General features: G+C 39.2%; 1 protein-coding gene across 2 annotated transcripts in view; it reads right to left on the reverse strand.

Annotated features, from left to right (window-relative positions):
* WDR3 (WD repeat domain 3) overlaps positions 1–14,306 on the reverse strand; it is a 46,090-nt gene that overhangs the window by 12,142 nt on the left and 19,642 nt on the right. Inside the window, exons 15-27 of one of the 2 annotated variants that reach the window (XM_088138606.1) lie at positions 13,600–13,656; positions 13,046–13,146; positions 11,246–11,357; positions 10,468–10,602; positions 9,861–9,911; positions 8,644–8,709; positions 8,028–8,120; positions 6,354–6,401; positions 4,903–4,946; positions 3,630–3,758; positions 1,768–1,861; positions 844–1,000; positions 306–600 (exon numbers count right to left, since the gene is read on the reverse strand). In XM_088138606.1, the coding sequence (XP_087994732.1) occupies positions 845–1,000; positions 1,768–1,861; positions 3,630–3,758; positions 4,903–4,946; positions 6,354–6,401; positions 8,028–8,120; positions 8,644–8,709; positions 9,861–9,911; positions 10,468–10,602; positions 11,246–11,357; positions 13,046–13,146; positions 13,600–13,656 (1,086 nt within the window). In that variant the 3' untranslated portion in view covers positions 306–600; position 844. Of the gene's footprint in view, positions 1–305; positions 601–843; positions 1,001–1,767; positions 1,862–3,629; positions 3,759–4,902; positions 4,947–6,353; positions 6,402–8,027; positions 8,121–8,643; positions 8,710–9,860; positions 9,912–10,467; positions 10,603–11,245; positions 11,358–13,045; positions 13,147–13,599; positions 13,657–14,306 lie in introns of those variants that run through there. The other variant, XM_088138607.1, reaches the window with a different exon arrangement.

Here is a 14,306-nt window from a genome sequence, read left to right on the forward strand (position 1 = left end):
TACACATCTGGAGAGCTAATTTTTAACTTCTAAATGCCAGGTAGTAAATTCTAAATGTCAGCTAGAAGAATTTTGCTGGGATTCAAGATGTACAACTGAGCTTGTACCATAGAGGAGCAAATGATTTATGGAACTACAAATGGCAACTAATACGCAATTGAGGTCAATACTCATATCATCCTAAAAATCTGAATCTTGTAGCCATTGGAGAAAGAATATACTGTTCCATTTCAATGAGTAAAACACGAAGTCCTATTTCTGCCCCAAAACTAACGTCAGAAAATAATGAGTCAAATGCAAACTGCTATTACTGAAATGATAAATTCATTAAATAGCAAAAATGAGAATGAAAACTGAGTACAAACGAAACCACCTCAAATTGTAAAGACAGATCAATTCTCAGATCAGGCCAAAGAGCTATATTGTGTGAAACACGTTATTCATATCCACATCAAATCTGAACAATTGCTGCTTTTTCTTTTTTTTTTCAGAGGGTGGGGAGAACAGGACTAAAATATTCATCCATCCAGCAAGAGGGCAGGAAGCTCTATCCTCATGATTTGCCATTAGGATGAGTGGGGTGAGAGTCAACGTGGGGTCCTGTGATAGGAGGTGAGCAAAAGCAACAGATCAGGAGAAGTTGTAGCTGCTAAGAGCAGGGAACACATAAGAAGGGATAGTCCTGATCTCCTACAACCCATCTCAAAACCTGTGGATAAAAACTCAACATGATTTTTCCCCAGATCTCTCACCCTCCCAAGCCCATGAAAATCACACCCCCTCAGTATGTGGAAGTAGGCATCACAGTGTTCTCGCACGGCAACAAATCCTTTGGCAAACTGCCTCATAGTACTGCAAGAATCATCTTCTGTTTCTTCTTTCTCTTCCTCTTTTTCTCCTCAAATCGGTCAGTAGCATCAGCAAAAAAAGTCACTTCATCCCTGGCTTCAACTTCTCTCTTTAGGAACTGGAGACCAGCTATATTAAATCCCAGAACATCCTAGAGGTGGAGCACAAATACAGTGAAGTTTAAGAAAAGACTGGGAAGACTATTAAAGATTTTTTCCCTTTTGGCATCATCTACTTAGTTCCACTTGCTACTATTTCAATGCTCAATTATCTCAGCAATCCTGACATCCACTGTAAAACTGTAAGATAATACCAATGTTATCCTCCTTTTATTTCAGATGAGATTCAAAACTGGGGAAAAAGAAATCCTAGCAGCTTGCATCTAACTACTAGCTTACCCAGCAAGCCTTCCTCTATATTTCAAATACATTCAAATGAGAGCCAGTTTGATGTAGTGGTTAAGGCACCAGGCTAGAAACCAGGAGACTCTGAGTTCTAGTGAATTCTAGGCATGAAGCTGGCTGGGTGACTGGGCCAGTCTCAGTCCAACTCACCTCACAGGCCGGTTGTGGGGAAAATAGGAGGAGGAAGGAGTATTAGGTATGTTCGCCACCTTGAAGATGGGATTTAAAAAATCTTTAAAAAAATACCAACAAGCTTTAATTCTAGCCACTCATTACCTAACAAATCATGGGAGTTTTTGCATCCCACTCCATATTCCTAGCACTGGAGAAAGGAGCTGGGCTGAGGCATGCTGATAATTCTTAACTGAAAGGCAGATGATACTCAGCGAGATCAGTTCAGTCGCTGCCCCTTCCATGACACTGGACAAGGAAGTGCAGAGCTTGGGAGATCAGACTAAAATTCTTAACCAGCACCTTTTAAACATGCAGAAATATTGTGCCACTGCACACTTACTCTCACTTGACTGACTCTTGAAATGGTGGTTTTTTTCAGGTTCTCCATCACCTGAACAAGAAGCTGATTGCTTGTGATCTGCCCAAAATGTATCCTAGGAGGAAAAAACAGAAAAACTAATTTTTTTCAGATTAGCAAGATATTGGGTCTGGGTTCCTGACTAATTCAGGAGGAATTTTGTCTAAACTATGGAAGCAAAACTGCTGCCCATGATTTCAAGATGAAGTCTCAGGGCCAGAAAGGAGAGTGGGAAAACTTCAGCTGTTGACCTATTTTCATGCAGCATGGAAAGAAAAAAATAACAAACCCTGAAATTGTGGAAGGGTGAGGAAGGGGAGGAATCTCTTTGCAAGAGATTAGTTCAAGCCACTGGCAAAAACTGGGCACGAAACTGAAATGACAGGAGTAAAAGGGGGGAAGCACTCAATGATAGATACAGAGAATAGAGACAGAAAGACAGATAATTATAATAATCGTAATAGCAGGTCTTTGGCATTAGTTATAGCTCCTCAGACAGCTTACTGAGTGAGGAGGAAGAGGCAGGGAAAAGAAAGTAGCCCCAGTCGTTTTCTTCTCACTCCTCACTTGCTTCAAGCCCCTGACATCATAGTGGGAAAAATGTGGCCTTCGACAAGAACAAAAATTTCCTGCTGTGATTTGTCATTTTCACAAATCTTTAGTCCAAGCCTAAAAACCAAGGCACACCTGCTGGTAACCTCGAAGCTTGAATTTTGTAATGAGCTCTACATAGGGCTACCCCACGTGTCACTTGCAACTTCCACTGGTACAAAATGAAACAGCCAGGCTGGTCTCCCATTTATCCTGCAGAGGCCGTATTATCCCTATTTTGAAAACGCCACCCTAGCTGTTGACTCTTTTCCAGGCACAATACAAGATGCTGTTTGTTGTTTTAAAACCCTGGAACATCTGTGAGAACGCCGCCTCCAGCAAGATTTACACCAACTACTGAGGCGTATCTAAGGAGGCCTGTTTTAGTGGCAGCTGGTTCACCTGCTTGCTACCTGGGGCCAAGCCCTCTCCCTGATGGGGCCTCTTACGTGGACCTGACAGTGTGATACGGAGTTGCCAATCCACACTGACCTTTAAGAAGGGTTTAGAAGCACATCTTTTTCATCCAGCCCTAATAATCTGCAGCTACATATTTTCAGAAAAAAATTAAGCTTATTTTTTTATGTCTTATATAGCCATTCATAATTTAAACGTATTGTGGGGTGCAGTTTATCGTGCTTGATTTTTGCACACCACCCACAGTGGGTGGTGCAGAAATCAAGCAAACAAGTGAGCAAGCAAACACGTCGGGTTTCAGTCTCAATTATAGCATTTGCCAACAACATTAAAGCAATTCACGAGATAAACAGCATTTCCCATTTTAACTGAATGTGCATGCTGATCAGGGTTGCCTGCAGAACAATTGCTTGATATTGCCAGGCTCTTGTTTTGCCAGCCTTTGACAATTACAAGATATCAGAGAAAGTGAAGGACTATACTTTGTACAAGACAAAGGGATTGGGAAAACTGGTGCCTAATTTGGATGAAATGTTCATTGATTAGAGACTGATTCTATTGGGGTTATGTTTTTAAATCAACAAAAATGGTGATACTGTTATCCAGCAACTTTCAGAGTGTGTTTATGCTCTAGTGACTAAACTTGAACTGCTAAGCTATGAACAAAATCCGAGCTATTGATTTAATTTTATTAATTTCAAATCTGCCTTCTTAGCATGCCGAATTCTGATTACCTTCTCCATGCTAAACTGTAAGTCAGCCAGTTTCAGTCTTAAAGAAAATAGTAATATACCTGATAGGAAAAAAAATAATAATGAAAAATCCCTTCAATTTACCTGAGCAAAAACAGGAGAGCCCGGCAGAGCAACTCTACCTCTAGACCCAACTGGAGATATTGATTGAAGAGCATTAGAAGGTCAGGCACATAGGAGAAGGGCAAAACCAAAAGAGATTCTTCCAATTCACTATGAGGGAGAGAGGGAACTAAGATCATCATTTCCACATCAAGCACCAAGAAAATTAAAAAAACAAACAAACCTGTCAGTAAGACTTCTCTCTAACAAGGGTGGAAAAGCAGATGCTCAAGGCAAAGGGAAGGAATAGTGTCCTGGCACTATTACTGCCTTCCTTCCAGGAATGGGAATTTGCCTGATCAATAAAACAGGGATCACTCTGAATCAATGGTTCCAACCTGTGGATCTGGTTCTACTTCTGGTTCTCAGCCTTGCTCCAACTTGGTCTCTTGGCTCTCCTTACTTGCAGCCAGCTGGATGATAAGAGTTACAGGCAAATGCCTGAAGTTTTTTCCTGAATGGCCAGCCTCTCAAGTGGGCTCTGGACACAGAAAGTTTGAGAATCTCTGTCCTGGGTGAAATGTGGTTTAATTTAATTCTACAGCAGAGGTAGGCAGCATACGGGTGAGCTCCAGCTCCTATCAGCCTTACCCATCATGAAGAAGTATGATAGGAATTGCAATCCAACAACATATTGCCCATCCAGGTTCTAGAGCAATTTCTAGTTTTAGAACCATCAATACACATAGCCAGACCTTCCTTAAAAGAAAAGATGGCAATTTGTTACATAAGCACTTGAGTGAACTGGCTCTCTAGAAGAATATTAGTTATGCTTTATGATTCATTTAACACTCAGAAATTCTATTTCGCTTCCTCTTAGCACATCTGAGAGAGGTTAGGGAAGGAGAATTGGAAAGAAACTTTTTTTTATTGTTTCTGTCTAAATGCTTCCAGTGATAGGCCTGCAACTTACTCTGCTCATTAGGGCTAAGGAGAATTTCGGAGAGGCAGTAAAACTGTATGCTCATCTAATTAAGACCCACAACATGCATTTGTCATGGGATTCCAAGGATATTACCATGTTTAGACAGGCTATATATTCAACAGTGCTCAATGCTTCATTAGAGCAAATTCTCTTAATGTAGTACGCTTGGAAGCTTGACAAAACTACAGATTATGAAAACAGAACATGGAACTAGTTGTACAAAGTAGATTCAGCTTGCTGAAGCCATTCCAGCTTGTGCCTCAGCAGCTCCCATTAGACAAGCTATTAACAAATTCACAAGACTCTTGGTAAGAAGTTTCTGGAACGCACCTTGATTTCACCTTTTTGAGAATGTCCAATACATATGCAGAAGGCTGCAAGGAAAAATAAAAATAATTCCATCAAAAGCTACGGTGGATCAATTCAAATTCTTAACTTTCAGCGCTATTTTAGGATGAATACTATTTTTCTCTGTACCTCACTACACAAACAACCCTCACAGAGAAATGACCAGCTCACATCATATTCGCATCTGCTAAAAACAGAGCTCAGGTAAGAGTACTACCGTGTGAGCCTGTTTTCCAAGGAAAAGCTTAAAAAGCTAACATTAAAAATGTAAGTATCAGAAATAAATGCATACATCAAAAGCAAGAAGCTCTTTTAGAAGTTTTAAATATATCGGATAAGGACCTTGTGTTCAAACTTGATGAGACGACTTAAAATTCTTTATTCTCTTTGATTTATTTCAGCAAGTCATCAAGAACTGACTATAAAGTAATTTATAATAGCACTACATCTTCTTGAAATTGCATTACATTTACCAATTGTGTTGGAGGTTTATTAATCAAATTGGTACGTGTTGGTAGCAATGTCTGTTTAATTACTTCTTTGGTAAGCCCAAAGAAGTAATTAAAGAAGTAATTAATTGCCCAAAGAAGCAATTAAACAGACACTGCTACCAATATGTACCAATTTGATTGATATGTAAAGAAATTGGAAACGAGATTGTAAAGAAACTGGAAAACAGAAAATTATACAGCAACTGTTGGAAATTAATTTTAATGTAGCTTTGCTGTCTATTTTCCCAAGAACTACATACGGTAAGTGTAAGGAATCAATGCCATTTTATTATTAGCTGCCAGATTTACTTTTGTAGCAAAACAAAATGTAAATGTGAGAAAAGGCCAAGTGTCTTGAGGAATCCTTTAGTTAAGGAAGGTTCACTCCATTTCATTTTCATTCTTATTTACACTATGTTACTAAGTTATACTAACAAAACAGTTTCCAAGAGATTGTTCTATGAAACAGTTTTTCAGGCAGAAATATGAACACAAAATTTCATCTTTCCTCAGGATTGCAAATATGTAGCTCCAATTTTTAAAATCTTTGCATGTGGAGGGTTGTGTGACCTGCCTCACATATACATAAAAAAAACCCTAAAAAAACAAATGAGAAATAAAATGAAGATAAACAGAAAGTTATTAAAAAAAAACAGCTGGATTCAGCAGAAAGGTTGGTAATTCAAACAATTCTGCCACTGGACAAAGAGAATGAACGTAAGTTGCATTAAGGTTATAGTGTTCATGGAAATTTTAGTTTACAAAAACATAAAATTATAGAAACACTAAGTAAGTTTGAAAAGGATAAAAAAAGAAACACACAAACATAATTTCCCATCCACTATGAACTCTGCCCCAGGCCCTTACATGACATATGTACTTCTACTTAGGATCTGTTTTTATGCAAAGAAAATTCCTTCAAATGACTAAAATCAGACTTACTGAAATATTGCCATATGCCTGGAGAATTGGGTTTACAGGAACGGGAACCTGCAGAAATAAATTGAGTTACAATAATAATTAACTTATCTGGAAGCTCAAAAGTAATTTGCTAATATATCTTGCTTTGAGAAATTAAATCCATCATTTCACCACCAATTGACAAAAGAAACTGCTTTTTCTGATTGACTGTCACAATTGTAAAACATGTAGACTCAAATCCACTCATTCATAAAATATACTTTTAATCTACCCTGCCCAAATATACACATAACTAAACAGCAAAGAACCTTTCTTGAAAAGAACATGGTTCTCCAAGTAACACATTTTATACATACAAGCTCAAATCTGAGCTGTTACAACTGAAGAAAATAATACAAATACATAGGCAGGGAGATAACATGAGATGAATCAAATGTGAAGAGAACACGGAACATTGGCGTCAGTACTTTGTTACAGGTATTAAACAGCACTAAACAACAGCAATACCTTGAGAGAGAAACAAAAATGGATGTCGTTTCCACAAACAAAGACTTGTACTACATTTATCGGCAATCTGATTGTTATATTCAGTCCCTAATTCCAAAGCAAAGCCATTGCGCTGAGAGCCTTGCAAAGCTCGCTCACAATGAATATTTCTTCCTGTCTGGAGCAAAGGTGGCATTCAAGACCACGTCGTGTCTCATGTGAGCTTTTGGTTTTTAGCCAACTTCCTCTAGGGATAGAACAGTCTTCTGTGTCCTGTCATACGGACCGGAAGGGACCATTTAGGTGATTGAGTCCGACACTCAATACACTTCCCTGACAGATGACTGTCTAGCTTCCTCCTGAACAACCACCAGTGAAAGGCGGTCAACCAACTAATTGGTTGGTAATTGTTTCCAGGATGACCCTGCTCTTGCTCTTTGGAAATTTTTCCTAATACCTATGTGGAATCTGCCTTCCTGTAACTTAAGTCCATTATTCTCTCTGGAAAGAGAAAATAGGCACTGACCTTCTTTTATATGAGATCCTTTCAAGTATTCATGGCTTTTTAACCAGCCTTGGAGGGAGGGAGGGAGGGAGGGAGGGAGGGAGGGATGCCAGAGAGAGCCTGCAAGGTGGCTGTACTGTATGAGATTAAGTGATGTTTGTTCTCCCGCTTTCTTGGGTTTTATCTGTTTTACTTTATCTGTTTACTTTATTTTTGACTGTTTTTAGATTGTTATGGAGTTTTTAACTGTTGTTGTGTTGTACGCCGCCCAGAATCACCTGTTTGTGAGATGGGAGGCTATATTAATATGCTAAATAAATAAAATAGGGACTTTTCTAAAGTTCATTTCAATTTGGCCAAGAATGAGAACTGAAGGGAGAAACCTAACAAAGCTCATATAATAGCAGATCTTGTTATGGGATTTTCCTGCATTCTTAGGCAGTAGGTGGGTTTCACTCGGACGATCTGGAAGATTCTGTCACATCAAACGGGAAGAAACTTTCATTGTAAGTGACAAATGCTCTTTTGTCCACTTTAGAGCATGGATCTCAAAGATACTAAGATCATCTGAATATTATGCATCAGACCAATGGAGCAAACTTTCTAAGTTATCTCCTTTTTTTCAGCTCTGTAAGCATTCTCTTTGTTAATAAATAGGTTTGCTCACACTGCCTTGAACAAAACACGAGCAATTCCTTCCTTACTTCTTTTCCAGCAGCTCTGCAGATGGCCTTGTGCTCTTCCAGTTTGGTAGTCTCCTCTCTGTAGAGTTCAATGGCTTCCATGATCCGTTCAGCCTAGAGAGAGAGAGAAAAGAATATTATTAAGCTAGAGTAAAAATATGTATTAAGCTAGAGTAAATAATTGCAGTCTAGAGTCACTGCAAATGCAGTGCTGGAAAAATCAAATGCATTTTACTTTTTAGGGCAGGGAATGCCAGTATGGCATACTGTAGTAATTTCAAATCCTGCTGTAGCACTGACAAAAGTCCCAAAAGTGTGGCTAAGGAGACACTAACATTTCTTCCTTGATCATTCAACTGCTAGAAGAATGAGATGATGTAGAAGTTGAGTTTTTCAGTAATGATTCTTACTCACTTATAGGTCTACCTCCCACTGAAACCATAGGCAGGTAAATAGGTAGATAGCCTAATTCAATTATGTTAGAAAGTTTGTGCTTACTCTGGACACCTTTCTGATCAGCAGTTGACACAGAGGCTTTTTTTTTTTAAAAGGAGAGATATGAATATCTGCAATTACGTCTTCAAAAAAGAGGGAATCTTTCCTTCTAGTAGAGGATTCTAGGAAAAGTCAAACTTACTGCCTTGATAGTTTCAATGGTCTTCTTCCCAGCTAATCCAGCCTCGCCTTGAATCTCCCCAGGAACCTGAGAAGAAAGAAAACATTTTAAAAGTAACACCTGTAAAATAGAGCCACATCTCCTGCAATCTAATTATAGCTGCTGTAATTTTAGCTCCATTTTGATTTGAACATCCATGATTCTGTATTTGAATTGGAATAATAGTGCCACACGGATTTCCATGAAATGTTTTGTATATATACAAGTTCTGTAATAGTCCAGGGCAAATGCTTTCTGTTTTTTTATGGACAGGGAAATTATGCTAAACTGAGTGGTATAAATAGCACAAGGTTGACAAGGATGGCAATATTAGTCACTGTTGCTTCCCAGCTGAAATGAGTCAATTCAAAAATGTGTTTTTGAAAGCAGTCCAATTTTGCTTTGTTTTCTGTTTGTGTCTTTCCACATGTTCTTTTGTAGTCTTGTTTTTATTTATTTTAACTATTACCATGGGAGGGAGAGAACTGAGGCAATCCTACTGAAGTCTAAGGCAAAACCAAGAAACAAATGAGATAATTCCTCATTAACTTAGGAAAGAGTCATGCGCTATTCTATGACCAAAAGACTAAATATTACATTGACACAGCAATGCGAATCTTGGAAAAGAAAAAAGAAACAGGGAAGTGTGAACTGGAAGTTAGTTTGAAAGCTTATGGCTATTCCTGAAGGACCTGTGTGTGCTTAATTCTGCTGGGCATAATAAAGCTAGATAAAACTGAATATACAGGGGTACTGATTCCATATTAGGGTTTATGGGGTTAAAAAGGAAGGAAGGCAGTATGGGTTAGAATCAAGTAAGAAAATGTAAAACGCAGGGTAAGCTTTTCAGCAGAGATTCCTTTTTGGGGGATCTGAAACAATTTCACAAAAAACACCTTGCTATGTATATAATAATGATGTCCAACAAAGCTAATCACGGAAAAATACAGGTAAACTCTGGAACTAGCATTTAGCTTATTCAGTAGTGCAAGTTTCCCAGTAATTTTTAACTTTGACCTAAAACCAGGCAGTTCAAATACGAAGACAGTCCAGGAAATACTAGTCAGCTTGTTGACATCCACAACAACACATCCCAATCTAACCTTTCAGTTCCATCTTGAGGCCCCCAAGAAACTACAGGTCTCGCCAGGAAGCTTGAGAAGCAAGAGAAAACTGCTGTCCAAACACACGTTGCTTACCACTGGCTGATCTTCCTTAGCGATACTATCTTCATATTCTATTTCTCTTTGCTGCAAAAGAAAATTATTTCGTGTGTCAGCATGTCCAATTCTATTATAATGGAAAACAATTCTTCCAGATTCAGAATATCCAAAGAAGCCTATTTTTCCCATATGTATCTCCTTCCAACCAGCTCTGAGATCTTTATTCTGCCTTTCTTCCAAAGAGTTCAAGGGGAGTATTTGCTTCTCTCCTCCCCAATTTTATTATCCTCACAACTACCCTGCCAAGAAAGTTAAACATTAGGGGAGAACACCCCCCCCTCCACGTATGCTGCACTCCCAGAAAAAGGTGGAATATAAATGCAATACAGCAATAAAATAACATCTTGACTGAACAGCCAGTAATGAAAATTTACAACTTCCTCCTGTAAAACCAATAGCTTGACACTATAGCCTGTTCAGTGTGAAGCCTCGGTGTTAACAGATACATCTGCAAGTAGGGGAACACCAATGAACTCAAGAAAAAGCCCTAATAATACAAGTATATATGAACACATATGTTAACAGAGCTGGAATAGGAATTCCTCGGAGCAGATTCAAAAGGGAAGTTCTGATCATTTCTTACCATTTCCCTCTCCTCCTCCAGAATAAGGGGTTCCCTTGTCCTTTCCCAGAGGCGCAATGATTTATCATGAGAGCTGGAGACAAGGTAATCTCCATTGGGACTGATGGCCAGAGACCACACTTCCTGGTGATGTCCCTATGAATTAGACAGATGGTTAGTTATAGGGAAGGGAAGAAGCTAATTTTTAAATTTATTTGTTTTATTAATTTAGAGTCTACTTGACTTGGAGCAACTCACAATTTTAAAAGTAAAAAAAATATTATAAAAGGAATGAATTCATAAGCACCCGAAACATAGACATACAAACAGAACACTCATCCAACTGGGGCTCAATCTGCCGATGCCTGGGAGAACAGCCAGCTCTTCAGTAGCTTCCTCAACATCATCAGGGTGGGAGCAGGGGGCAGGGGCCATGACAGAGAAGGCATACTTCCTGGGTCCTGCTAGATGACAGTGCTAATCTATGGGATCCGAAGTGCACCCACTCTGCCTGACCTCGCTGGATGGGCAGAAACATTTGGAGACAAGCAGTTCTCAAGTAATCAGGCCTATGCCGTGAAGGATTTTATGGGTGATAACCAGCACCCTGAATTGCACTTGGAAACCAAATGGTAGCCACAGCACCTCAAGGAACAGTGGAGTCACATGGTCATAATGAAGCATATCCATCACTGCCCACACCACCACTTTCTGGACCAGTTATAACTTCCAAATGGTCTGCACACACATACACAGCAAATTTCAGGAGAAGTCTATTCAGAGAGATCTTTTATTTTACCTCTAGAGTCTGAATATGCTCGAATTTATCCGCATCCCACTGTTTAATTTTGTGGTCCTTTCCTGCTGTAAAGAAGAGGTGGGACTTTGGAACAAACTGAAGATACATTACACTAAAGAATGAAAGAAGAAGGTGGTTAACTATGAGAAGATATGGAAGATCATTAGCATTTCCAAATTACCATTCACATATTCACATCATGAAGGGTATTTTAAAATGGGAAGAAGATAACTGAAAAGCTGCACACTCCAAATGCAAGTAGATTTACTGAAAGATAAAAGTCTTCTGAATTCAGCATATTATGGTATGCTGGCTACATTAATATATTTTACCCTATACAATTTTTAATTGAAGTTGGTATTTGGGGGGAAAACTGCTCAGTCATGTTCTTAAAATTTACCATATAAACCAAGATAATTTAACAAACACACAACAGTCATATGCAATGTATTCTCTGCTCCTAAAGTGTCTTTAGGTTTATATTTCAATTTTTTTTTTCTAAACGTTACGGTTTGTCCTGGTTTTAAAATTTCCGGAAAATGTACATCTACAGCCATATATCTTCAAATGGAAGGAGTTTGAACTGATTCTTCTGGAGTTCATACAGACTCTTTTGTGTGAAAAGACCCATCAGAACAACCTGGGTCAGCCTGGTTCTCTCTGCCCTTTGTTACGGAGCAGAAACCACTGAAGTACAACAGAGATGGTCTCAGTTATGAACCTCTATTCCAGAGATTTGCAGAGAGTAAGAATCACCTGGATATACTAGGCTAACCCTAAACCAGAGGAAAGTGATGGAATAAGCTTTAAAAGCAAGCTGTAAAAGAGGTGGGGATGGGAGAGGCTCTATTCAATGGATATCCTTTTAAACATTAAAGCCTGAATTGAAAAGCAAGGGGATAGAAGAAAGAATCAGTCTTTCTCCTCTAACCCCCCATCCCATTAGAGTGTTTGAAAATGAAAACTAAAACCCCAAAGCAGCACACCTGAACTGAATTGGGATGGGTTGAATAGGTGTTGCCCCACCAGCTCCAACAGTAGGAGCATGAGTCATGATCCAGTTGCAAATTTCTTGCAATAGGCCTGATCTTCCTTTTTAAATATCTCACCAACAGCAGCCAGATTCAGAATGGCTTTTTGCTGCTTTACTCCAGCATTCTGCCCACTCCCATCACCCCATCCAGCCTAAGCCAATGGCGACAGGGCATGACCAGACCGTGCTGCTGGAATGGTCCAGGAAGGGCTTAAAAAACAAAAACAAAACAGCCCAGTGGCAAGATATAAAATAATTCTCCAATCATATCACCTGCGACTTGAAAAAGCTGCATTTTGTTCCCAGTTCATGAAAAAAACACAGTGCCCAAAACAAAACTCTCTCACATACTTCAAACTGCCATTATGAGCTCAAAACACTGTGTACATCTTTACCGTTTAAAATTTCTGAAGAAATCCCTCTACTGCTATAAATGAAAGCCCACAAAATATCGTGTACTGTGCTTCATATCTGAATCTACCAAGGGAGCTGTAAGTCCTTCCAGCTTCACAAAGGAGAACTGCAAATTGTGTGGAAAAGGCTCTTGTTATGTTTTCAACTGAGATGGCCGGATGCCAAAAGCTGTTAGTTGAGAAGAGGAAGGAAGAACGATTCCTAGGGTGCTCAAGTCTAGGAATTTCACTGTCCTGAAAAGTGCCATACATATGCCATATGTACTTCTACAGAGACTACAATATAAAATGTTTCACTTTTACAGAGAGATCTCACACCAAACAGATCTCGATGCTGATTCCTGTTTGACCTACCTGTCATCATGGGCAAAAAGAGACCTATGACAATCCCCGAAGTCCAAGCCCCAGATCTTCACATTCCGGTCAGCAGAGCCTGTTGCAATTAACGCTCCATCCTTCAGCAGAACAGAGGGAAAAGAACCTTATCAGTTGGGTATTCCTGCAGTTCCGTGTAGACTTACATGTGCGCCCACCTTTTTCTGGAGCAGAACAGGATCCTGCAGTGTGTTCCAAAGCAGGTAAAGGGAATTGCCATTAATTGTCACCAGGTAACCAATACAAGTCTTATTTTTGGTACACTTGATACAGACATTGATAGGCAACACTATTTCATGACAGACCAACAATCAATCAATCAATCAATCAATCAAGTTCACTCAAGCTATGAGAAGCTTTCAGCTTTTCATTACATCAGTCTTTTAAATCACAGACAACATCAATAGGCATATGCTACACAAATTAAATAGCACAATAAGTAAATCACAAGTTCTATGTATTACACACACACACACACACACACTCCTCCAGCATAAAACCATCCCAGAATCTCCAAAGCATGGCATACTTACATAAGAGATATCCATGCACAGCACTGGCAATTTATGGCCATAGAGAGAAAGAAAAAACTGAAAACCAAGAAGACTTCAGTTACACATTTTAAAAAGTACAGGGTAGGTAAACACCTAGATCTTTCCAGCTTTCACCCACACTTCAAGTCATGCTTTTATTTCGGCTGACCCACTGTCCAGCCCATAGGCACTTGGGGCACTGCAGATTTAGCCTGCTCTGTAAGGAAAAAGAGGAAGCTGCCCCCACATCGTGCCTGCTTCTGGGACAATCAAGTTCAGCATGATCAACTTCAACAGCAATTTCCCAGGTTTCATGCTAGGTTCCTTGGCGACCTGCTGTAGGGCTGACAGTAAAGTTAAGGACTGAACTTTGGATAAGTAATCAGCAATTGGATAAGTATTAGTAAATACTACTATTCTTTCCATTACTACTTAGATGAAATTGCTCTTTTAAAATATGCTAAAAATCTCAGAATACCAAAATTAAAATAAAGGCCTGAACAGACCATTAGAAACCAAAAGTTGGCAGCAGTGAAAGAGAGCGAGTTTGTATTCTGTGTTTTCATTACCCAAGAAGTACTTTTTCATCATCTTGCATGATTAATTCATCTCTATGCTCATTCACAATTAATAGATATCCTAATTCTGGTGGTCTCTCAGGTCACATTACTGATGTGCTACTTTCAGTACAACGTGCTTCCATACAA

The sequence above is a fragment of the Python bivittatus genome, unplaced genomic scaffold (genome assembly GCF_059951505.1).
Source record: "Python bivittatus isolate LINGU-HERP-01145 unplaced genomic scaffold, Pbiv_v1 ctg000270_np1212, whole genome shotgun sequence".
Classification (NCBI taxonomy): domain Eukaryota; kingdom Metazoa; phylum Chordata; class Lepidosauria; order Squamata; family Pythonidae; genus Python; species Python bivittatus.